This window comes from Elgaria multicarinata, chromosome 6 (genome assembly GCF_023053635.1).
Source record: "Elgaria multicarinata webbii isolate HBS135686 ecotype San Diego chromosome 6, rElgMul1.1.pri, whole genome shotgun sequence".
Lineage (NCBI taxonomy): Eukaryota > Metazoa > Chordata > Lepidosauria > Squamata > Anguidae > Elgaria > Elgaria multicarinata.
Window position 1 is genome coordinate 67725737 of NC_086176.1, and position 21198 is coordinate 67746934.

The 21198-nt window shown below is 41.7% G+C and overlaps 1 protein-coding gene across 1 annotated transcript in view; it reads right to left on the reverse strand.

The window, feature by feature from the left end:
* FER (FER tyrosine kinase) overlaps positions 1 to 21198 on the reverse strand; it is a 176472-nt gene that overhangs the window by 26278 nt on the left and 128996 nt on the right. The window contains exon 17 of the mRNA XM_063129537.1: positions 11689 to 11812. Within this exon, the coding sequence (XP_062985607.1) occupies positions 11689 to 11812 (124 nt within the window). The remainder of the gene's footprint in view (positions 1 to 11688; positions 11813 to 21198) is intronic.

Genomic DNA, 21198 nt, shown 5'->3' on the forward strand with positions numbered 1-21198 from the left:
TATTCACAAATTACCAGATAAAATAGAAAATCAGCTTTATTTAATTACGTTTGAAACGCCAGACTATAATCAGTTATCAGTGTGCTACCTTTTAAAAGATCTAATATAAAACAGAGCTTCTGTGGAGGATCTGGATTATAATTAATGTTTGTTACAATTTACATTTGCCCCAAATTATTTTTTTAATCTTGAGAGATTTACTGATTTATCTTGGCCTTCATTTTTTCGGTCACTAATTCTCCCGCACACAAACAGTGCATATCAATTGACTCCAACAGTGATGAGGTGGAAATACTATTGGCATTCTTCAGGCATATGACCTAGAACAGACGCATGGGCACATGGTACCATTTGGAGGACATCATCACCTCATCTTCACAACTGTGGCCAGCTTTGAACTGACCAAATCACTCTTATGGCAGTGGGTTTTGTGATATATAAGCTCTGTTATGATGTCCCTTGGAAAAACAGAAGCATAGTCATGAGCAATTTTCCAGGTTGTGGTTTAGCAACACTGAAATAGTCTAAAAAGACATCCTCTTTTCTTTAAAATATATGAGATATGTGTCTGTGCGTCAAGCTTAGGGCAACCAATTATAAATGGCAAATAAATAAATAAAAGGAATGGATCACCAAAAAAGGACAAAACAACATCTATCTACATAAAATTTGCATATGCTAATTTATAAGTAGAGAGTGTGACCAGGTGACCTGAACAGCCTGCCTGTTCAGTCTGCTGGCCAGGGGCTCACAGTTGATGGCCACCATTTGTTATAGTTCTTTATCTTCAATCTGGAAGTGAGCAGGTCTGCCTTTCAAACAGTGGGCGGTCCTATAGCAGCCCTTCAAACAGATGATTGTCTTCTGAAAAAGTGGCAACATGGCCACCCTAGCTGCTTGGAGAGTCTTAGACGACAGCTTTATCTAACTTAATTATATGCATTCATTCTTTATGTTTTAGACACAAGTGCTAAAAAAAACCCAGAATAGGAACATGGGCAACATTTGTTACAGTGTAGCATTATATAGACAGGAACATCTGTAAACGACGATCAAATTCTAGGATCAATAAAGTAATCAATATATTTTCACTTCAATTCCATTTAGCAGGTTAGTGTGCTGACACAAAAGTATTCTCAGATAGTCACTCTTGGAAGCCTTCTGAAATGAAATTATTGAGTGAAGAATGGAAGAATGTCACCACAAGTGTTATAAACAATCAAAACATCAATTCAGAGTTGCTTTATAATATCTGAATAGTTTCAAAATGTCTCTGATTAGAGAGGGGATGGATGAATGGATGTGAAGAGGGAACAAGAACATTTCCTCCATTTACTTTCTACAGGCATCTAATTCAATGAAATGCTATTTTATTAATCTGTCTCTTAGTTTAGCAGAACCAAACCAAACTCCAACTCTTTGTGTACACTAGACTGTGATTAATGGGTAGTATCCAATAGGAGCTGTTCATGTGCAGCCAGCCCCGTTGGCCCTGGTCTGTGCAGCGCTGCAACGTAGCACTTCCAGGGGAAAGCCCCAACATGAGCAAAACGCTGGTTACTGGAAGGGCCATGCCCCCTCAAGAAATACTTAAGAGCTGCTACTGGATACTACCCACTGATTGGAGTCTAGTGTTTTTGCTCAGGTTGGGGCTTTCCCCAGAAATGCTATGTTGCAGTTGCATGTGGACCTGGGCTGGGCATAGGGCCCAGCAGGGTTGGCTACATGCACATGGACCCTACTGGATACAAACAATAATAATAATAATAAAAGAGGTGTGTGTGTGTGTGTGTGTGTGTGTGTGTGTACCTGTCTGTCTATCTGCACTATAGTACAAAGCCAATGAAACCTAGACAACTGATACTTGGCGTGCATACTAAGGTGCCCCTAGGGGAGTGCACCTTTTGGTCATTTTGTTTTTAAAACACAATTTAATTTTAATGTGTCTGTGTGATTGGAGCCTGCAGTAACATCTTCAGCCACTAGGAGCAGATGTCCCTAACCAGCACCTAATTTTACAATCCATACTGTTTGAAATCAGGCGAAATGAGCAGGTCTTTGAGCAAGACACCCTCAATGACTCTATCTTCTCACCACCTGCTTTTGTTCCTCACCCTGTCATCACTGCTATCACTTGACAGGCCAGTGACCAATTAGGTGATGGCATGTACTGCTCCTCCTTTTCACCACCATTGTCTGGGCCAGAGCAAGAGGCAGGTGAACAATTCGTTATTGGGTGGATTAAAAACACAACTCTGGCAGCTGTGTAAGTTTGCTTGAAGGATGTGCGAAGCCAGGTCCATTCTCTAGTGATTTCATAAAACTGAAATATGCTCAGTTTAGTTTTCATTTATGTGTATTTGTTTTGAGTATAATTACATTTTCAGTAGAAAGTATAATTGTTCTCTAAATAACGAATTGCCCGTTGCAATGTTGCTTTTTAATTTTTTTTTATCCTACTGTTTATATTTTTTATTGTTATAAACAATTGCACAAAATACTTAGGTAATTGTATTGGTCCAATGTCATCAAAATTATATAAAACAGTAATTCATTAGAATTTAAACAAAAGCAAGTTTATGCCTACTACAGACACCCACGCCTGGTTAACTGGTACAATGAAGCAATGGAATACTTGGTAGTCAAACTGATCCTTTGAATGTTGTCGGCAGTAGGTCACCTGGTTTTCATGCAAAGGGCCTAAGGTTCAATCTACTGCCAGTCAAGAGCAGAGAGAGACCCTGTTCAGACAACACACTAAACCATGGTGGTTAAATGTTTTGAGCTAAACACTGGCGTCATTCAGGACACCTTAAACCACAGCTTTAACCATGGTGGTCAAGCCAGAAAGCCGGGCCGTGTTCAGAAGACACTTTAACCATGGCTTTAACCACAGTAAAAAAAGTCAAAAAGCTTTATTCACCATGGTTAAAGCCATGGTTTAAAGTGTCTTTAAATGGGGCCAGTGTTTAGCTCAAAATGTTTAACCACCATGGTTTAGTGTGTTGTCTGAACAGGGTCCTGACAGTGCACTCCACAATGAAACATTTTGCTGCAGGTCCGAGTTATTCCTGAGCTGAAAGCTTTACACTTGAATGGCCCGAGGGTCTAACTGCACAACAGGTGCGGCACTACCAAAGCTAGACACTGTCTTCCCCCTTAGGACCAGTGCAATCACAGCCAGTGGAACTCCTGTGCCAATGTTTCTCTCTCTCCCCGCACCCAACTCCATTATCCATTGTCTTAAGGGTAGGCCAGTTTAATGTCGTGGACAAAGGGTTGGCCTTGGACTGACGACACCTAGGTTAAAATTCCCATGTCACTATCTTTGAACCTACTGCTTAATTATGAAGATTGAATAGGAAAATTCAAGACATAATGCTTTGAACATCAAGGAAGACAAACATGAGAAAGAAGGATGTCTGAGTGGCCCAGAAATGAATGCCTATGTAACTAGTCTTTGGGGGACACACCTGGTTTGTATTTGTGAGTGTGTTGTTCCTTTAAAGAGAAGTTAATGGGTCAGAGCTGAATAAAGGCTATCTTCCCAACAACTGTTGAATGCTGCTTTGGTTGCCATGCACTACAAAAACTAAATTGAAAATATCCATTAATTCTAGTTCACCTCCTTGTCAAAGTGGGAGAATTGTCTGCAGAACATTTTCAAGTGCATTGTTCATTCAACTATAAAATAATTCAAGTACTGCTGAGGATTTACAGACAAAAAACAAAACAAAAACCTGGCTGGTATTCCTCAGCAGTACTTAAAATATCAGAATGGAGACTTTCTAACCTGCAAGGTTCAGTTCAGGGGCTTTTGTGTCTTGACAGGGTTGTAAACACTGATGGATCGTCTACAGAAGACAGCAGATTTACACACAAGTTATACTTAGAATCATTGCTGCCATCCACAAGCAGAGAGGCAATTCTGTCTGGCAGACGTGGAGAGAGAAAAGGAGGCTATCATCCAAGCACCATAATGACTGATGTCTTCTGGCCAGGCCACAACATTTCCAAGAACTTTGGAAAGAAGGAATCGCTGATAGCGGGTATCACATGTAGCACAGGTTGGGTGCAGGATTGAGCATGGTGGGACTTGAATGGAAACTGTTGTTTTTAGGTCTACCTTGCATGGATAAATGGAGTGTGTGGGATGGTGCTGTGCTGTTGCATGCAGCTTCCATTCACGCAGGTCTTAAAGGTTGGAAGCTTAGAACAGAAACATTGCTGTAGTGCTTGGTTGGTGACCTAAAGGGCTGGGAAGGATTTTGCTTGGTTGGTGACCTTACAGATGATGGGCGCAAATATCTGTGTATGGCTCCCCAGATTAGGCAAGGACCTGAGCTTTTTAAGAGGAACACGGACAGTGTCAACCATGATCACCAAAGGGGAGACTGCTAAAGAAGCCTCAGGGTGGAAAACACTCAAACTTAAACAGCTTGGGGCCAGGTTATCTGAAGAAACGCCTCCTCCCATATGTGCCTGCCTGGACCCTAAGATCATCCTCAGGGGTCCTTCTCTGTGAGCCCGCCAAAGGAAGTGAGGCAGGTGGCTACCAGAAGGAGGGCTTTTTCTGCTGTGGTACCCCGTCTGTGGAATGAGCTCCCTAGAGAGGTTCGCCAGGCACCTACATTATATTCTTTTCAACACCAGGTGAAGACCTTCTTATTTTCCCAGTATTTTAACAGTTTATTATTGTAGTCTTTTAACCTTGCTGTTTTAAATCTGTATAAATCTCTCCACCGCTACTCGGTTTTACCCTGGTTGTGCTTTTATATATAACTAGCTGATATGTCCGGCACTGCTCGGGTCCATTGTTATAAACAACATTTATAACATTTATTTGATAAATAATAAATTTCTCTGCTAGGCCTGTGAGTTAACTTTTAAACAAATTAAATTTGTTTCTTTTTTTCCTCTCTCACCCTCACAACAACCTCGCAAGGTAGGCCAGTGCTAGGCCTGTGAGGTAACTTTAAAATGAATTGAATTCATTTCTTTCTTTTTCTGTCTCCCTCTCACACCCCCGATGCAGGCTACGATCGCCTTGAAGCCACAGCTCTCTATGCTTAGAGTGACCATGTGAAAAGGAAGACAGGGCTCCTGTATCTTTAACAGTTGTATTGAAAAGGGCATTTTAGCAAGTGTCATTTGTATGCATGTAGCACCTGGTGAAATTCCCTCTTCATCACAGCGGTTAAAGCTGCAAGCGCCCTGCCCTCTTGACCAGATACAAAAGAGGGTAGGGCTTCTGCAGCTTTAATTGTTGTGATGAAGAAGGAATTTCACCAGGTGCTGCATGCATACAAAATGACACTTGCTGAAATTCCCTTTTCTATACAAGTGTTAAAGATACAGGAGCCCTGTTCTTCTTTCCATATGGTCACCCTATCCATGGCCCACTTGACCATCTTCTGCTTGAGGCTCTTGGCGGGTGGATGGGTCGGAGGACTGCGCCTGCTGTACTGAAACGCTGGGGCCTGCCTAGGCACTTGCCTCCCAAGCTACCGCCATGATGTTCCTTGTCCCCGAAGAAAACAGAGATAGTGACGTAGTTTGCACATAGTGACCTGGATTGCTAACTCATGCTTTATTTAAAATCAGCCACTCTGCATGCCAGTACTATACCTCCCAGCATGCCTTTGGTGACCCACAGGTGCCTGCGTCCTCTGAGAGGTGCTTCCCTCCTCTTATTGCTGATGCTGCTCTTCAATAGAGGACTGAGAAGTAGTACTGTGAAGGAGGGGAAGTAAGTGGCTCTCAGTGGACACACCCAGCTCCAGCCAAGTCCTGCCGGGACTACCTCAGCCTGCACTTCTTGCCCACCAAGTGCTCCATCAGGAGCCTGTACTGGAGGGTCAGGGTTGGCCTCCCTACTTTCCCCCTTCATTGAACCTATTTCTGGGCATGCACAAAGTGCTTCCCTGTCCTCCCTCTTAAGGGTGAACGCTGTGAATGCACTTCCCCAGTTTCTGAGAAAACAGCGATATCAGGACGCGGTGCCTTTCAGCATGTCCAGAGTTCAGCCTTTCAAAGTCACACTGTTGTATCTAGTTATGATTTTAAAATCACACATGGCAGGTGGCAGGAGACACTGCAAATGGATGCAGCCCATTTATGTGGGTTGTTTCCTTTTACGTGGAATTGGGTTGACTGCTCAAGACTCACCTTAGGAATCACAATGGCTGCCAAAGGCTGGTAAATCTAGCCTCCCGCTCCAAGGCACGCTGGGAGTTCCACCCAAGGCACGCTGGGAGTTGTAGGCATAAACCTAGGTTTTTTAAATTAAATTCTTTAAAAATACTTAAACCCCCAAAATTTATGTTTTTAGATTTTTCTGGTACATTGTACACCCAGACCTATCACCATGTCAAATTTCAAGTTTCTAACTCATCTGGAAGTGGGTAAACATTTCCGGACATACATGACACACACATACTTTCCATTTTATAGGTAGAGATTTTTATTGTGTTTTTATACTCATGTTTGTTTTATACTTTGATTTGTGTCTGATAGTTTTAACTTTTGTGAACCGCTCAGAAAGCTTCAGCTATTGGGCGGTATAAAAATGCAATAAATAAATAAATAAATAAACAAACCAGCTGTGCCACTGGGGAAGCAGACAAATGGCGGCGAAGGTGAGCAGATTTTGACATACGTTGGCTTCTCCCTAATATAACTCTCCCTCAAGTGCTAGATCACAACTGTACTAACATATTGTTTAGCCCGTCTTGGTGTTGCCAAACTGTATGGCTGCCTGTAGAGTAGCAATAAAATTGCAAGCTTATACATCCTAGCTCTGTGTGTGTGTGTGTGTGTGCGCGCGCATGCACGCACACACACACACACATGCATATAGCCCTGATCCTCATGCTCTTGAAATGAACATCTTTACTCTATAGTACCCATGTTTGGACAATCTATGGGAAAGAGAGAATGCTGTTTCGTGAGTAGAACTGTGTGGTATTGGAAAGCCCAGTACTGAAGGCACAAATCACGACTGCCTATGTAAAAATACCTGACAAAGGTATGGCAACATCACCTCAGAGTATGGTGTCTGCTTTCAGTGTAAAAGCCAAGTTCTATTCTGAATGAAGTGTGTCAGGCTGAATTGGGTAGCAAATATTTGGGGTACTTGGACTACAGTTGGAAATAGTGAGATGGGAAGTGATGTAACTAAATCACTAGTGCCCCTATGTCATATACCATGAAAGAAAAATATATTGCATCACTGTGATTGGAATGAATTTTATACATCATATGTGAGAAGGAACATAAAGTGCTATTTTTTCAAAAAACCCAAAACAGATTTATGAAATTGAAGAGTCTAGACTAAATGTCTCATAAAAGATTCTCTTCCATGAGCTGCGACATTTATAATAATGCAAAGCAAGTAAATCTTTTATCACACACCTAGAAACTCTATCCATCTCCTGTTCTCTGACCTTTAAAGCATGATTATATATAGAAATATATCTTATTCAGACCCACTTTAGTCTCCCTCTGAAAAACATTTTGAACAGGAATAAAAGAAAATAATATGCTTAGGCAAGCATTCACCTTTACTTGAACTGTGTCCTCGTCTTTATTCTAAGGAAGTATCATCCCAAAGGCAAAATGCAATGTAATTATTTTGTATATAAGTAATCATACTGCATCAGTACCAATTATCTTGAAATATGGTGTCAGCCTGCAATCTAGGACCTTGCCATGAATACAGAATGCACACCAAGTCCATTATTTATAAAAGGCATAAACATCCAACCTTTTAAAACAAACTAGCCTGAGAGGAAAGTTTATGTCTAATCAATTCAGTGTCGTTCTTTTCTCTGGCAGCCTGATCCCATGGATCTGCTTTAGCTGCCACAACAGCTAATGTCCCCCCACCCACCAAATATTAAATGGTGCTCAAGAATGACTGCCATACAGCCGTATACTGTAAGGAGAGAAAAACTGAAGCTTCCATTTAATTTTATGGTGGAGGACTTCACAATGAAAATCAAGTGATAAAAAGAGACTGTCCAGCAGAGTTTATGCCTTAAGTGGGTTGAGGAAAAGGGGAACTGATGGAGCGGGTTAGAAGAGATAAGGAAGTCATCCTGTGAATCCTGCCATACATGGTGACCAGAAGTATATAGGGCTAAATCCAACACTGCGTGACCAGAGTTTGGTTCATGGAAAAGGAGTTTCCCTCCTTGCTACAGCTCCCCACAAATCTCCTCAACTCTCTGGGGCAGATTGGAGGGGCTACAGGAGGAAGGGGGCATTTGATCCACTAGCAGGGTCTGTTATCGTTCACGGCAGAAGTGTAATTGGATACAGCAGTAAAGCCAAGTCGGATCACTGCAGCACCAGTGAGGGCTGGGATAGAATCCAAGAGTTTTCTCCCACTTAACTGCACTGTCTCTGAATTCATTTTAATAATCCGACGTTGACAATATGGGAATAGTTAATAAAAAGAACACATTTCATTGTTTTTTATATACATTATTGCACTTATTTTGGAAAATAAAATATGATTTAATGATTCACATTACTACATAATGCATGATGCAAAGTAAAACTTTCATAAGATATATTTATGTACCAAACATATTTTCACCCAGCCACGGATCTGCATTATGGCTTTCTGCAGCCAAAGGGTTTTTAATGACTCGAATGGAAGATATGATAATAGCAAATCTGTCTGTTCATGTAATTTATATAAGAAATGATTTTCCATATTCAAGGGAGAAAGGAAGGGAAGAAAAGGGCAGGGAAGAGAAAATTTCACTCCAGAGAATTAAAATTGCTCATTAATGATCAGATGCTATTCTGCCCCCTCAGTGTCTTAAATGATGGGGAACTAAGCACTTGTGGAACTGTATTAACAGAAAAACTCCATCTCATAATATTTACATAGATAAGCAGAGAGGGAGGAAGTAAGAGCTAAGAGAGGAGAGGGAAGGGAAGGGAAAAGGCACAGATTAAGTGAAATGTTTAACTTATTGAGAGTTAAAACAATGTGTTTTCTCCAAAGTTATGTTGAACTGTATGTTAAAACTGAATCCTGTTTGGCAACTTATTATAAACACAGATTTCTTCTCTAAGGCATAAAAATCCCACAATAACACAATGTCAGGGTGACAAATAACCATGGACCCATAACAAATGAAATGAAACAAGATAATGTTCACCTGCCTATGACCCTTGGTGGATGGCACTACTGTGAAAATAACACTCTGTTTACTGTGCTTCAGAGCCTCAGAGACAGCCTGAAAACGTAATCGTTCAAATAAAAAATTCCCAAGAGCACTGTGGAATCTTCCATAAACTCTGGTGCAATGGCAGTTATGTCCTGAAGGCTTATATGTGGGTTTGGAGGGGCATTTAGAAGACAGTGAGCAGAACCTGGAGGCCTTTGGGAAGCATGAGCAGTCCAAACATCATCTCCTGCACCACATCTACTCTGGACAAAATGTAAACAGAGTATCTACATACTCTGTACTCTAAAGACAGGGAGGTATCTTAACAGTGATGCCTATTTCACTATTTCTCTCTTCAGCTATGCTAAGGAGATTCAGAATTGTCAGAGAACCTGAAATTCTGAACTAAAAAGCTTTAAAAACATCTTCAAAGCCCTGTCCTTGGAGTAAATAGGCAAATATCCTTCCCATCTGTCAGCATAGGGCTTCGATATTTTTATACAATCAAAACAAAATGTGTATTATCCAAACCCTTTCCAACTTGTAAACATTCTTCTTGTAGTGCCCGAAACAGAACACAGTCCTTCATATGAGATTGATAAATGCACCAGCAGCTGCATGATCTAGGTACTGTAGCCGTAAATGCACTCATATGACCCCTTCATAGATGGCATTACAAAAGGTTCAAGAGAACAGTGTAAAAGAAGCCGCTCCAGCAAACCTTTTATGCACACAAAAACACAGGTGCAAGCGATATTTCAGCTTCTGGGAACTTGCTCAGTTAGTCCCAAATGTCTTCAATATATAGATAAAAATGACACAAACCAAACTCTGGGAGCATCTTCTCAAATGACGACCCTTACCTCTGTTATCAATTCTCTATTAAAGTCATTTAGGATGAATCAAACATAGAAGCTCTCCTTAAATGTTTTTTTAAAACATTCTTTGCGCCTTTGCGTTTCTGTACGTATAAATGTGCTGAAATGGCTTTTTTGCCTATAAAATTATCTGCTCTATGATGCACATTTGAGTATGGAAGATGCCTTGTTTTAAGCTAACCATAGTTAATGTTAACCACAGTTTCATGTTTGAACGAGGCGGCAAGCTGTAGCTAACAGAAAGTGGGAGGAGGAGGATATGGCCAGGGAAGTGTGTGAACTTGAGGCTCACTACAGCTTGCTCCTGCTTGTGCAAGTCATGCTAAACCAAGGTTTAGTGCAGGCTTCCTCAACCTGGTGCCCTCCAGATGCACAAAACCGCAACTTCCATCATTTCCAGAAAGCACGGTCATTGGCCATGCTGGCTGGGGATGATGGAAGTTATATGCCATCACATCCGGAGGGTATCAGTTTGGGGAAAGTTGTGCTAAAGCAGGGATGCAGAACCTCAGCCCCAGAGGCAAATCCAGCTTGCCTGGGGTCCCAATCCAGTCCTTCAGAGGGTCCCTAGATGGTTGCACCCCTTTTCCCCTGACCACCAATCATTGCGTGGTTTCTGGTATTTGTGCAGTTTTCCCCCCATTCTAAAAGGTTGAAATACTTCTCCGAAGTCTGAGTTCTATGAGCGGCTGCCCTTGTATCTGGTTCAGAAGCTGCAGTTAGTGCAGGAGGCAGCAGCAAGGGTGCTCACTGGGACACTCACATAAGATCTGTGTTAAAATAACTTCACTGGCTGCCTATCAGCTACCGAGCTATGTTCAAGGTGATGTTATTGTCATACAAAGCCGTAAACAACTTGGGACCAGGTTATCTAGCAGAACGCCTTCCCTTAGATATACCCCACAGCCAACCTTTAAGATCATCAGAGGAGGCCTTGTTGGTCCATTTCGAAATTAACCAAACGTCGCCATGCAATACCTCGACAGCAGGCCTTCTCGGAAGCAGCACCCACCCTTTGGAAAACCCTCTCCCATGCAGTTCAGGAGGCAGAAAATCCGGCATTTTTCAAACGCTTCCTGAAACACACTTGTTCACCCAGGCTTTCCGCAGCTTGTAATTAAATTAATTATGGTGCTCCATCTTACTGCTCCTTGTATTGGTCTTATTGTAATTGTAATTGCTTTCAATATTGTATCTTAAATGTGATTTTAATATTTATAAGTAAACCACATAGGGATTTTACTATATTGACCGCAAATAAATAAATAGTTTGCTGGCAGTAAGAGCTTTAAGCTAAAGTACGCTGGTCTTTTGGTTCTGTCCCTGTTCACCACTGGAAGGCAGCCCTGAGTGCTTCTACGAAATGCAATTCTGCCCTCAGGCTGAAAGTGGTTGAACACTCCTGTGCTAAACCATGCTAAAGTGACTCCATTCTTATACAACTAAATAACAGAACAATAGACAATGAAGTATGTTGGTGGTTAAAGGAGACAGTGCTTTAAAAATTCCGTAAAGCCAGCTTTATTTTCAGCTGTCCACTTAGTTTGAAATTTAAGTATTCACACACTTTGCTTAGCTGTTCAAACGATCAAAACCACAGTGCAGAACATCTGAATTGATCTTACCTGTGGATACAGTTTTTGGATTCGAGATATGCCATCCCAGCAGCAACGTCTAATGAAAATTTCACTAACTGTTTGGTTTTTAGCTCATCCTTCTTCTTTCTTAAAAAGGAGAGGAAATCACCTCCTAGAGAAAGAGACAGGTGGACAATGAGACATGACAGGGATGATATTTCCATTTATCTCCCATTATGGATGCCTGACTGAACAGCAGGTATTGCACTTTCAACCAATTTGTTTGAGGCTAGCGTAAAAAAACAAGTGAAAATGCAAAGATCATATTCTCACCAATATACCTCCTCTTTAAAGATCTAATATCCTATGCCTTGGATATTAGACCTTCCATAAGGTGAAAATGACACATTGCAGAGCTGAAGCATGTTTGTTTAGATTCAGGGATCTCCAGTCTTTTTGGGTTTGTGGGCCATTTGAAATTTTGAGAGCGCCCTTGGCATTCTCATAAAATGTCTGCCCTGGGGGGCATGGCTAGTCACAAAACACTCATTTCCCAGGAAGCAAACTGGAAAGACTAAAAAAAAGTAACTTGCCCAAGTGCAAGTTAGAGGTGGGGGCTGAGGTCCTTCTGAACCCAAATAAAGATGGAGGGCAGCCCCTTCAATCTCCCAGTTAATTTTTAAAAAGTTTTAAGAAATAAAACAAAAATCAAGAGAAGCAGAGAACCTGCCAAGGACGCCAAGAGAAGTGTCTGCGGGCTTCCAACCTGGCGATCCCAGGTTTAAAAGAATGTTACCACTCATACCTCTGATGCCTAAATCCAATTTATGGCTTGCCATTTGCAGGACATGGCAACAAATACCTAGACCATTTAAAACATATGAATGCAACGACGTTGGGGAATTTGTATGAAAAGGTTTTAATTATGCATAACAATTAGGAAGCATGGGAAGCTGTTTTGTTAAACCACTGGTCCATCTAGCTCAGTACTGTCTCCTCTCTGGCAGTGGCTCTCTCCAAGCTTTCAGACACGTCTTTCCCAGATCTACCTGGAGATGCTTAGCGATTGAATCTGGAACCTTTTATACATAAAGCTCTGAGCCTTAAGATCTGGTGAAGAGACACTTCTCTATGTCCTGACTATGGCCTAATCTACACCAAGCAGGATATTGTACGATGAAAGCTGTATATAAGAGGCGGGAGCCACATCAAGCAGGATAGCAGTATGAACGCGGTAGATGGTCTGTGTCAATCAGCCCCAACAGTTGTCAGTGCACTTCAATACCGCTGTAAAGCAGTAGTGTGGCTCCTGCCTCTTATATACTGCTTTCATAGTGGAATATCCTGCTTGGTGTAGATTAGGCCTATGATGGAGACAAGAGAAAGGGCTTTCTCAGTGGCCGCAGCCAAATGATGGAAGTCTTTGCCCCATGAGACTCAGTTGGCTCACTCTCATCATGTTTCACTGGATGTGGTGTCTCTCTGTGTGTATGTATGTACATATCTATTCTGACATCCCATCTGATGTTTTTGCTATCTGCTGAACCTGTCTCTGTTTTATCATATTACTACTACTACTACTACTACTACTACTGAACGTGGTTGTATTTTATAATTGGTCTTAACTTCTGTAAATCGCCCTAAGTAGTATGCAAGCACTTGAAGGACAGAATATAAATCCATAAACAAACAAACAAATGTCAGTCAGTCAGAAAAATGACAGTATAGACTTCCATATCTCAAAATACATAGGCTGTTCACAGTTCTGCCCTAGACATCATTCTATTCCACGCTTCATTAATTTCACTGAATATCTTTACCAAGTATTACTGACTACCTCAGTTTTAAAGAAAAGCATTCCCATTTCCAGATCACGTTCTTCAGCTGTGCTTATTTATATCTCACATAAGAAATAAAATATGAGATTATTAAAGGATGTGATCATTAAAAAAATGTGATTATTAACAGCAGACTCAATCTCCTTCTAACTATGGCCCTCAGATAAGCTGCCATGTTTATGAGAAGGATTAGCATCTTAATTGCTAACTCCTAAGTTTTTTACCTGGTCCTCCAAGGCTCTGGGCTTTTTTAGATAGAAAGGCTCAAGAGGTTAGAGTTTAATTGCATGTTCTTTAATTAAAGCTTTCCAGAAAACAACCCAGCCTGCTTAACCCTTTGGTTGTTCTCTCACCTTTATTGACTTGGTCTGCATGACCAGCAGCCGGCAGCATGGCTTAAAAAAACCACGGTGGCTCACAGTGTGTACCAGATGCTATTGTGAATATTCATGCTGTAGCAGGCATTCACCACAGCTTATTGTATCATGTGAACCTGGACTGGGTGGCCCAAGTTACCATAGTGAACATGCTAATTAGAACCCATGTTCTTTGATTGAGTGAAATGACCCATTGGGCTGTTCACACAACATGCTAACCAACACTTGTTAACCAACCTAATCAACCCAACAACAAACCACGGGTTCTCAAGGTGATTTGTTTGAGAAAAATAAGCCACACCGTGCGGTTAGCAAGCCACCCTGCAGAAAATGTCCTGTGTTCAGACAACATACTAATCCACAGTTCAACAAACAACCCACAGCTCAACAACAAGCCACTCTCAACCAAAGTGTGTGGGTTAGAATGTTGGTTAGCATCATGGCTTCTCCCCCTGACCCCGCTTGTGCAACTGCCATTTGCATTATTCCCTGCACTGCAGCAAGGGTGTTGTCCGAACCCAGCGTGCGGCAGGAGTTGCTTCGTTCCCACACTACTAGCCATGACATGCAGTAGAGGTTGTAGGGTGCATACAAAGTCAGATTCAGATGACACACCAACCTGCACTGCAGTGCAGAGAATAAAGCAAATGGCAGTGGCAGTCACATGTGCAGCATGCCCGGGAGTGGGGGGAGAAGCCACAATGGCTTCTCCCCCCCCCTCCCCCCCAGATCATCCGAACTCACCCATTGTCTTCTAAAGATAGCATAGTACCCGAGTTCTTACTCTGGTCATAGTGTTTTCAGAATTCTGAAGCAGATTTTACTGGGATTGCAATGCGTTCTGGCATTTCACAAAATCCTAAAAGTAGGTGAATAATATTCAGCCCTTCATTAGTCACTTAAAATAATCTAAATTTTTCAAAACACTCTTAAACATAGCCTTAAGTGCATAATTATGTTGTGCTTACATAGAAAATGGATGTGAAAATAACAGTTTTATAGCTTCATAGATTGCATTTACATAAAACATTACATGCTTCAGCAGCCATGAACATGGTTAGAGCAAAAACCTAAAAAGAAGGCATTTGTGTGATGATATTGATTTATTCATATGAAGAGTTATGTCCCACCTTTCTAATACATATGTATTATTCCAGGCGGCTTACAATAGTTAAAATCACATATGCTGCATAGCACCTTTTGGGAGAGCTTCTCTTAAAAAAATACTGCTATGCCCTCCCCACGTCCAAATGGTGAGAATTGTGTTGGACCCAAAACTGTTGAAAATGCTGCCCCCTGTGGAAAGAGAAGCGAAGGTGATTTTGCCAATCCCCCCACCCCACCCCTGCCGCTCCTAGTCCCCCATTGTTCTAGAAGGTCATCTAATCACCAGGAAATTTTCAGGGGGCATACAGGACTGCAAGGACAGCAAAGCTAGCAGCCATAATATGTTTAGTTATATATACAATCCTTACTACTCCTGCCCCCCACCGCTGCCGAACACAGCAACAATAGCTAGACAGTCCTCTCTATTTGAAGGGCTGTCCAGTCCAAATCTGGTTCAAAGATTAAGAACAATGAAGTGGGAGAGCAGGGCCTTTGATGTTGCCCACCAACAGCAAGCTCACCAAACACAGAAGTCAATGACCCAGTTTGCATGATCACTGCAGCTTAAATGCTTGTTTAAGCTGCCAGTGTGTGCCAGACACCATGTGCCTAATTTTCTGCCTGTGCACGGCTTGTTATGTTGTCCAAACCTAGGCAGCATGGCTTGGAGGAGGAGGAAACAAACTTCAAATAACCAATGTTCTGCTCTTGGGTTATTGAGGGTTGTTTCTCCCTCATACAAGCCATGCTGCCCAGATTCAAGCAACATGATAAGCTGCTCCCAAGAAGATAATTAGGCAAATGGTGTCCAACACACAGCGGCATGTACCGTGGCTTGTTTAAATCAGAGTAATTGAGCAAACCAGGCCACAGTCTTCCCCACTATGGTGAGATGTATGGTATTTCTAGTTAAATCATCATCATTTCAAATTTTGCTTCTATACATACATTAATATATGCAAAAATATGCAAAACAGTGTCTTCCGTTTGGGTGATGCTAAATGGCCACCAAGACAGTAGCATACTACTAGTGTTTTAACTCTGATACAAAAGGGATGTGGTCTGAGGTCAGGTATAGAATCCATCTTTGCACACTCTGTTATGCCAAAAATTGAACAAAAAACAAATATATCCACATATCTATGAACAGTGGTGTAGCGGTAAATTTTAAAATGCAGATGCTCATCATGACAGTACCCATTGCTATAACTCCAAGGAGAGTGCAAAAATGCAGGCAGCTATGTTAGTCAATATCAACAAACCAGTTCTATCAGTTTTCATCTCCACCTGGAGCAGGTGGTTTGTGAAGCGTATGGGTCTTAATTGACCATTCAATTGACCAAACCACCTCAAAATACTTTGAATTACAACTGGGAGAGTTCACAATATATTGTTCATATGGAAATCCATTTTAACCCCAGTTACTGTGAGGACTGCAGCTAAACTCAGAAGGAACAGGGAAGCCTGAGAGGGGTAGGGGTGGAAGATGACATCATGGTCCCTGCTAATCAAAAAGCCCTGGCACTTCGACCTGCATGCCTTGGCTCCACTACACCACTGCTAATAAAAAAAGGCATGCCCATAGAGTCAGCCAACTACAGTTACCTGAAGACACCTTATCATAAGGTGAACATTTCTGTGAACCGCCCAGAGAGCTCCGGCTATTGGGCGGTATAGAAATGTAATAAATAATAAATAAATAAATAAATAATAATAATAAGATTCAGGCCTAGTTGTCAACACAACTTGGACTACTGAAGTCATCGCAGTACAAACAGAACTGACAACACATCAGCTTTATATAGTTTTACTCTGAGTAAATCTAAGAAATCACATTCAGTCTGAATGAAAGACAAAGAGAACGAAGTCTACTGGAAACACCAACACCCCCGCCCCAAAGTAATCAGCAACAGGAAAACAGTGTCTAGCTATATAAAAAGCAAACCGCCTGGAGAAGGAAAAAATCCTCCCATATTGCCCTTTTTAGAAACTATGAAGACTCTTGATGTTCATGCAAATTTTAGTAAGATAGAAGGTATAGAAAAAATTAAGCTGTATACTGCAGTTGTGCTTTGTGCTTCCATTTGTCACATTTCCACGTCTGCATTTTAAAATGGTTGCCACTTGCCATTCCGCTGAGACACCCCCATACCTCAGATAAGCTCTTGGAGGAGATGGAGAAAGCTTTAAAAGGGCATAGGACAGCTGTCACAACCTGCTGCTTACCTGATTGAGGACACAAAGCATCACCCAATTAAAAGCTTGCCAGAACCTACGGAAATGATGCAAGTAACACCTCGGGGTACTTGGAAAGGTGCTTGGCATTCTGTTCCTTAAGGCAGCCAGAGAGGCTCTGGGGAGCTTCTAAAAAGCTCCCAGTTGGGGAGTGGAGGTCTGAAGGGAGCATTGAGTCCTTCTAATTACAGGGCTTAGAAACGATGCTGGCTGGAACGTTTTTGGGTACGTCACTGAAGACAATTTTTTAAAAAGACAAAAATATTTTTTAAAATACAAGACTGTAAATGGTAACATGTTTTGGTTCACAGATTCTAGCTATGTAGTCAATTATCAATGTTTCAGTGGCTCAACTGAAGCAGGAAAGCACACGAAACACGGGCACAGAAGCTGTTTCAGCACTTACAATCATCACACAGAGAATAAATAAGGGGAAAACAGAAAAAGTCGGATCCAAAGCTCATTACAATTAACGTACCTGTGCCCCCAGCCATTGAGTCTGAAAGGAGTCTGTGACTAGGTTCAGACGACACGATAAGCAACGGTGGGTTAAATAGTCAATAGTGGATTATTGTGTCATCTGTCAGGACTTTTTCACACCACAGTTGGTTATTTGGCCGAAATAACCAACGCAAATAACCAAAACCGTGCAGAGTTGATTATTTGAACAACCACTGGTTATTGTGTTGTGTGTCAGGCAATGTTGACTATTTCGTTGCACATAGTTGGTTATTTTTGGTGACTACAGAGTGGTCTAGTCGGCAGAACTCGCAATGGCTGATGGGATACCAGCAGGAGGACTAAGGGGGAAAAGAGAGTGGGGGATGTGCCTTATCAAACACACCACTGACTAAAGTCAACTCGACACTGACCTTAATGCACACCTTAGTTGATTATAATCATGTTGTGGGGGGGGGAGTATCCCCTCGATAATCAAACGTGGAGTTGACTATTAACCCACCTTTGACTATAGTGTTGTCCGAATGCAGCCTGTATCAGGTTGCTTATTCCATTTCTAAAGACTCTTGGGCATAAACTACCATTTTATTTGTTCAGTACAACCACTAACATATTTGAGCATACAAAAAAGCCAGAATAAAATGTGAATCCTGTTATGTTCAACTTTCCCCCAATTCCTTTATAAAACTGAAGGTTAGAGTATAGCTTTTAATAAACTATGGCTTGTCAAGAGAAATGTTTTCCCCAGATCACACAGCTAACTTTTAAAAAGTGTTTGTTTTCATAAAGAACAAACTTTAAAAATAAAATGCGCTCAAACATAGAAACACAACACAAAACCTCCAGAATAGACAACAAGAGAAAATTACCATTGTAGAAAAAGGTGAGCAAAGCACTGAGGGGTTGAATATTTTGGTTTAAAGTGGAGTCAAGTGTTTTAATTAAAACAGAACACTATTCTGCAAACATTGTCAAGTTTAAAGAGGATAAATCTCAGGGAAGTGTGAACACAAAACAGGGGAAAGGATTCTTGTTATAAAGCCTGCAAATCATCAGGGATCTCAAAACTAGTATGCTCTTGCTATAAAAGAGAGAAGCTGCTTTAACGGCAAGGAAACCGGGTATACTCCACTTTCTTACTATTCAAATCAGCTCTCAAAAACAAAACCCCCAGTTAATATATGATATTATTACAACCTGTATTATTCATTGAGATGGCCTGTTTCAAAGAAATGTTTTAACAGCCATTCTAAAAAGGTGCAGAGATGGGTTCAGGAAGGTTATACTAAGCAAACGATATCACAGTGTCAGAAAGCACGGCTCCATACTCCTAAGCAGTGCTGGATCTATGTTTATGAAGGCCCTTGGACAAGACATCCTCAATGGGTTCCCTCCTCTCTGTGAGTCTGCCTTCTCACTGCCATTGTCACTACTTGCTATTGCCCCTCATCCTCTTTCTCATTATTGCTTGCTTGAAAAGCAAGAAGCCAGTGAGTAAGTAAGTAAGCTGTGGCATCTATTGCTCATTCTTCTCACCCACACCATTGTCTGGGTCAGAGCAAGAGGCAGGTGAACAAGCAGGATGCAATGCTGAAGAGAAGCAACTCCAGGGTGTTCTTGTCAGTGGAGCTCTGCTAGGGTGTGGGTCCTTGATGTCAACCATGCCTCCACTTGATGCTGGCCCTGATCCCAACGGAACTTAAATTGATGAGACATGCTGTATTGATTTCCTGCACTGGCAGGAGCCAGGAGGTTGGACAAAATGGCCGTTGAGGTCCCTTTCAACTCTATGATTCTATGACTCTTAATACAGGAGTAGTCAACCTAATGCTCTCCAGATATTTTAGATTTCAACTTCCATAAGCCCCAGCTGGCACTGTCAAAGCTGGGGGATTTGGGGAGTTGTGATCCAAAACATCTGGAGGGCACAAATTGCCTACCTACCTTAAAGGATGGGAAAGGGTGAAGTTACACCTGGAAAAGCACACTGCCTGACAATATAAAGCTTCAATATAAAGTAAGCACTCTGAATTTTGCCTGAAAGCTAATTGGTAGCCAGGGAATTTTCCATAGAATTAGTAGCATAAACTCCTACCTCCCCACTCAATCTAAGCTGGCTACTTCAAAAGGAACTGTCTGCAATGCCTAAATAATTCTCAAGATTTCAGGAAACACCAGGGGGCGGCTCCAACGCAGCACTTATGGTTCTTGGTTGGAAACCTACAGTAGACAACTGTAAAGCTGAATGACTGATAAGTCCAAGTTGTCATGGCCTTTGGCTAACACAATAAACTTTGAGTATGGGTGTGATAAGACCAAGTTCCTCTCTGCCTCTCCCTATTGGGCCAATTTTTGTATGCCACTTAAGCACAACATCGATTGCAGAGAACCACTTTTCTAATGGGCCCAACAAAAATGCCGCCCCCACTTGGTACCGGGGCTGCTACTAGTCCTGGGAAGGCAGCTGGAACCAAGTTACCTGCAAATTCTTGCTCCTTCTGGAATGTTAGTATGAAGCCCTTGTGCCAAATCCTCTATACAATTTTGCATCCTCAGCCTAGGACAAAATGTGCGCAACCACCTAAACTGCCTGTCATCATTTTGTTTTACCTACAGTTGAATTAATTTTTATTTATTTAGAAAGGGCAGAAGGCAGAAAAGAGCCACCATAACATTAGCTGTGAATTGAATTTTTAAACTATTGCACAGAAATATAGGCTTAAACGAGTAGAAAAAAATTCAGTTTTCTTTTACATTTTCGCACATAGCTGAAGACACTGATTTGCACTAAAGCAGGATGGCAACTTGTTTACACATATTTGCATTTTTTTGGCCCCCACTGTCAGCATCAGAAACACTGCTGCGTGTATGAAAAATACTATCATCTAGAGACTTTAAAAAGTGCCAACAAACAGGAAAAAAGGCTTATGGTGTGAATTTTGTAATAGCTGATAGAGAATTCAGCATTATAAATACTGTATATTTGTCAGTAATTCACAATAAAGAATCTGTATTTATGTCACACTTTCCAAGGAGGGGGAAAAAGCACCTTTCTCAATACCAGCGCAATTGCTCCCAGGGAAGCACCCATGGCAAACTACTCCACTGGGCTCTAGGAGGAAATCTACATGTGCAGCGGTACACAAGAGTCTAAACTGGGTGCCAATGCAGGTTTCTATTCCCTGTGTCTTAAGATCAACTTGCAGTGTTATTAGAGAAGCAGAGAAGTGTTTGGGAATGAAATGGCAGTAGCATGGTAGACCACTGCTACCTCCCTTGGGCTCTTAAGACTCAAAGGGAAGACTCCAGGAAATCAGTTTCTCACTCAACACTTTCCTACTGCAAGTGGAAGAACTGAGTGGAGTTATTCTTCTTCAGCCCACCTTGCCTGAGCTCCTGGACCAGGGCATGGTAGCATCAGGGAAATCAGCTGGCATTATCTAACTTTCAACCACCATACTAATGGATTGCAGCCTGAGCTCCTGGGCCCAGGTGAGGTGGTAGTGGGAGATTAGCTGTCCAGAACTGCACTGTGGAAACAC